Here is a 5,000-nt window from a genome sequence, read left to right as displayed (position 1 = left end):
TACGCATGTGTTCAACTGAGCTCAGTATGGGGTCCTGCTGGGGGTGGGGTTGTGCCTGGGTGGGGGGGGGGGTTGGGGGGGTTGTGACTGTGACTCCGCAGTCCATGCTCTTGCTTGCACAGAAGCCAGGCCAGCCTGACATCTGTGTCTAATGAAGCCCACTCTATGGGGGGAAACCTGGGATAGGCATACAGTCTTGGGGGACAATGGATACCCAGCCCAACGCGTGGGTGGCATCCGGAGTTGTGGGCAGGCCTGTATGAGTGTATTAGTGTGTGTGTGTGTGTGTGTGTGTGTGTGTGTGTGTGTGTGTGTGTGTGTGTGTGTGTGTGTGCATGTGAAGGGACTAGGTCCCACTGCGGTGAGTCCCACAACTCCATTAACCAAGCCAGCCGAGGGCCTTTGATGTGGAAGGGTCGCTGCCTCGGCATCCCCAGAGCCAGGAGGAGTCTGGGCCTTGATTGGCCTCGCGCTCATCTGCCCTCACTCACACTGGGATTCATCAGCTCATCTCAGAGACCCATTAGGGGGCATTGGGTAGGGCCGACACCTTAACCTCATCAGGAAACAGAACAAAGCCCCTTGCGCCATGGGCACTTCCTGTGTCACAAGCTGGGGTCACACTCTGGTTACACTCAGGCCTGGTAACACTGACTGTTCTGAAACCTACATGGGATCCAAGTCGGATAACTGAAATATTTGTCCTCTCTACATCTCCATATTACATTTGAGATCGGATTTATTAGGCTGAAACTAAGCCACTGAAATTGCTAGCCAACGACAGAGATCTTACACTCAAAATGATGATACTGAACACTGAGTATGATTTTCAGGATTTTTTTAACATAACAATACGAGCCGATTGCCAGTCTATGCCACTTGAGTGTGTGTGTGTGGGGGGGGGACCGTCAAAAAGGAAAATGTAGAGATACACGTATAATCTTCTGCTAAGAAGATTATGATAAACCTAGAGCATCATTTGTCCCTTAGTGACTGTCAGCGTCTGTCTGAATTGGCAAACTCTTTCTGAATCAATACTGGGGGCCTGATAGGGGGCCTCGGCTCAGTGAGCTTCATGTGTGCTTTGTTTGTCATGCCAGAGTCTCACACACAATGGCAGATTGTGGCTACAGTCTTGGGTTCTTTTCCTTTGTGGTGACCAAAAAACCCCTATCTTCATTACAACATGGCACGACTGCGTCTCAAAGCAGTACGAGTTTTTCATTTCTCCTTCAAATGTGTTAATGTGTCTTGTTTTATGTCCCCGATTGTCTGCGGCACGCTGAAAAAACAAGAGGATTAACTAAACAGAATCCCCCACATTGTGTGGAAACCGAGATCTTCTTATTTACCCTCCATGTAACAGCTACCATGTCACAAAGTCACGATATACTCAGCTCAGGCTTTTGCAACAAACACCAGTAAATGAATGGGGATGATGAAAACCATTGTATAGGCCTCGTGCACTGACGGGCAACAACAAACTGTTTACTGCAGGAGTGGACAATCTCATCCACAAATGACCAGCGAGGCTGCAGGGCCTTGATACCAACTAGCCAGCAACACACCTGACCCGACTCATCAGCCGTCTGCAGACGGACATGGTTCAATGCTGTGAGTGAAGTCAGCCATGCTACTGCTGTTTGGTTGGTTGGTCTTTGCAGGCCCACAGGCTCTTTGTGGATAGGATTGGTAACCCCTGGTTCACCATCAGAGAACGCATGAGATGGTGATGATGAGGATGATGATGATGATGGTGATTGAGAGACATACGTCATGCAGGTTTCTGCTGATGGAACCGGGCTAATCAAACACGGGGGCCCGGCCACTGACCCGGAGGATTAAAAAGGATGGGGGACTTACCAGCTCATGGAGGGGGTGATCTGGCTCACGCCCCCAGGGGGCAGAGAGTAGAAGCCGGACAGATCCTGGGACTGGTGCCTGTGGATGCCTGGAGGAGGGGGAGGAGAAGGGGTTGTTAGGGTGGAGGAGGAATGGGTGATGGGGTTGACTCTGACTCAGCAAGGGCGTCATTACCTGCCTGGGAACCTACCATTAGGCCCTGGGCTTAACACATAGACCCACTCAACTGGGTCACGTTGCCATGGGCACCAGGAATGGTCTCCTTTTTTTTTCCCGTACTACAGCATTTGGTTAGTTTCTCAAAAAGTTTCTCCCACACACAACCAACCAAACAAGTAAAGAAATGGAGGAAAGCCTTCAAGTGTGGCGTCGTGTGTGGGCATCTGAATTCGAATGAGATGAGTCTAAAAGAGAACGACTAATTTACAGAGAGAGAAGTGAAAATAAATAAAAGCTCAGGCACGCTATATCATTTACTGACATCAAACGAAACTGTGTAGTTCTGACTGTTAAACACATGATGTATCTAAAAAGGCACATTTGAGTCTCCTTGAGGCATTCGCCGTAGTTCCAGTCTTCTTGAAGAAAAACGTAACAACATGGCTTCTAAGCTTTTTAAAGGAAGTCATTTGTCAACAGAGAACACCTTGCACTTAGGCCCAACCTGGAGGTACCCTATACTTGAGCAGAGGAATGTTGCTCAATAACTGTAATTTGCCGTTGCTCAGGGTCTGTTTTCTGGCCTCTGTCATCCATAAATCTGCCTTGACTGGAATGCAACTGACTCAGCCTGCTTTGACGCTGACGTCCCCCAACCCCCACTGCCTTACACAACACAACACAACACAACACCTCAGACAAGCCTCACTACCCACACATTAATCAGGCTGCTGTTCACCTCTAGGCTTCTAACTCTGGGTAGATGTCTTATGACGAAGAGTAAACCCAACTACTTCCCAAGTTAGTCAGATGAACCATACTTTTGTAATGATTCAAGGGTAGATTTGATTCTGTGTTAATGAAACCTGTTGGGGAGAGAGGGGGGGAGGGGGGGGATGTGTTGGGGGGTGGCTGGGTCAGTTCACTGAACCAGAGCAGCAGTGCATCTACTTAAATTCTGAAAACAAAACTACTTTCTGAGCACCAAGGCTTTCCTAGCATAATTGATATAAGGTTTCGTTGATAATTAATACATGGTTTCCTTGACGATGGGCTCAATATGCATTGGTATTGTTTCACCATGAAAACATCTAAAAGTAACAATGCAATATCTACTATATCAGTCAGAAACCAACCCTATGGGAGCCTAAATCACTCCTGACACCCACCCAAAGACAGATGTCTTTGATGTGAATCACTCAGTCTGCTGGTTTAGGTTATACATGTATGGTCTGGTTAAGTTATGTTTTCATGTGGGGAAGAGGAAAAGTAAACTGCATCTTGAACCGGGCTGTAGTGGATAACACTAAGAGATTATGCCTGTAGCATTCAACTATGATATTTAAAGCTTCCTAACGAATGTACCTATATGTTTCATCATGAACATTAAACCGTGTGGAATTTCAGCAGTTGCGCTACCTTTTTTATTCTTATTGAGAGCAAGTTTGGGCTTTTAGGGAGGGGCACATGCGCACCACTGTAAAGGAAATGAGAGTGTTGGATTTATAAACACAAAGACAAAACCAGAACATCGTTGCGGAGCGGAATCCGGCACATTAATAGTTGTATCTCGATTATGTCGTTTTCATGATCGTCGGACGCCATAATTGTAATTGAAACCGAAATGTGATTAATTGCACAGCCCTACTCAGTTCAGCAGTGAAACTGGGTACAGTGTTAAGGATGACCGAGCTTGGCCTTGCACGTCAGAGGGACCCGCCACCGGCCACATCGTGTCCCACATGTGACTACATGACATGGCTGTGTCAAGTCAGAAGGGGTGGGGTTTGGGTGAGTCCCCGTCAGCTGAGTTGTGAAGTTTCACCTTCTTTGATCATGAGTGCATTTAGAGGGGATGGCCGAGACTACAAAACACTGGCTCCAGGCCCAGGTGCGCTATACGTCTCAGCTGACAGCTGCCCCGTCCGTGACGATCCTCTCAGCAGAAAACTGCAGCCCTCCTAAGGGTAAGAACACACATGGGCGTCTTTTTAAAAACGGGACGCTAGAAAATGCATTGATTCCTATGGTACGGCGCGCTTTGCGTGTGAACCTACGCAAAGCGCGCCGTACCATAGGAATCAATGCATTTTCTAGCGTCCCGTTTTTAAAAAGACGCCCATGTGTGTTCTTACCCTATGGAGGACATAAGGGGCCACATTGGATGCAGCCCCCATGGTATAAGATTGCACACTAGGCTCTCTACATTTGAGAGGCACACTATCTAGCCACCAGCTTAAACTCGATGGCCTGTCACTGACATCCACCCCAACCCTTTGTGCTTGCCCCTCTTCACTGGCTCCCTGTCGTTAGTAGAAAGGATTTAAAAATACTCCCAACAGACAAATCCCTGTACAGCCTAGCTCCAGACTACCTTTTTTTAAATTAGTCTTACTAGACCCCTTCAAGAACTCTTCAGTCTCAAAGCCGCAGGCTTTCTTGTAATACCAAGAGCGTCAAAAATAATGGTTGGTGGCAGATCCTTATGCTATCAAGCCCCCCTCCTTTGGAATAATTTGCCTTCCTCTATCCGAGAAGCTGACACCTTTTCTAAGTCTAGACTTCAAACTTTCCTCCTTCATACTCCCCCACCATTGGTGTGCAGAGGTGCAGCACTCATTGTACAGCTTTCTGAGGTCTGGCTATTGGAACGCGTCCTGTTTCATCTGTGTTCTAGTTTTTCCTCTCTTCCGTCTCCCTATAGTAGGATCGTTGCTTGCTACACCGATGGCTGTGACCATTGTTCCTCTCCATTCTAATTTACATTTGCACATACAAATGATCTGCTTGCCTCTTCTTTTCTCAGCGCTTTGAGACAATGTCTACGGTCAATGGTGCTATAGAAATGAATACAATCAAACTGAATTGACACTGCCTATCTGGCCAGTAGCCTGCACTGTGAGGCATGTCTAGTGGAGCGACAGAGATGGCCTGAAGGCACTCAAATGTGCTGCACTTTTACACGTCTTCCCTGATAG

General features: G+C 47.5%; 1 protein-coding gene across 1 annotated transcript in view; it reads right to left on the bottom strand.

The window, feature by feature from the left end:
• The window catches only part of tcf7 (transcription factor 7), a gene marked incomplete at both ends in the record, with an annotated part of 39,919 nt that overhangs the window by 7,229 nt on the left and 27,690 nt on the right, over positions 1 to 5,000 (bottom strand). The window contains one exon of the mRNA XM_080851190.1: positions 1,864 to 1,951. Within this exon, the coding sequence (XP_080707316.1) occupies positions 1,864 to 1,951 (88 nt within the window). The remainder of the gene's footprint in view (positions 1 to 1,863; positions 1,952 to 5,000) is intronic.

Source organism: Sprattus sprattus (assembly GCF_963457725.1).
Source record: "Sprattus sprattus genome assembly, chromosome: 1".
In the NCBI taxonomy this organism is placed as follows: Eukaryota; Metazoa; Chordata; class Actinopteri; order Clupeiformes; family Clupeidae; genus Sprattus; species Sprattus sprattus.
This window is presented reverse-complemented; position numbering and strand designations above follow the sequence as displayed.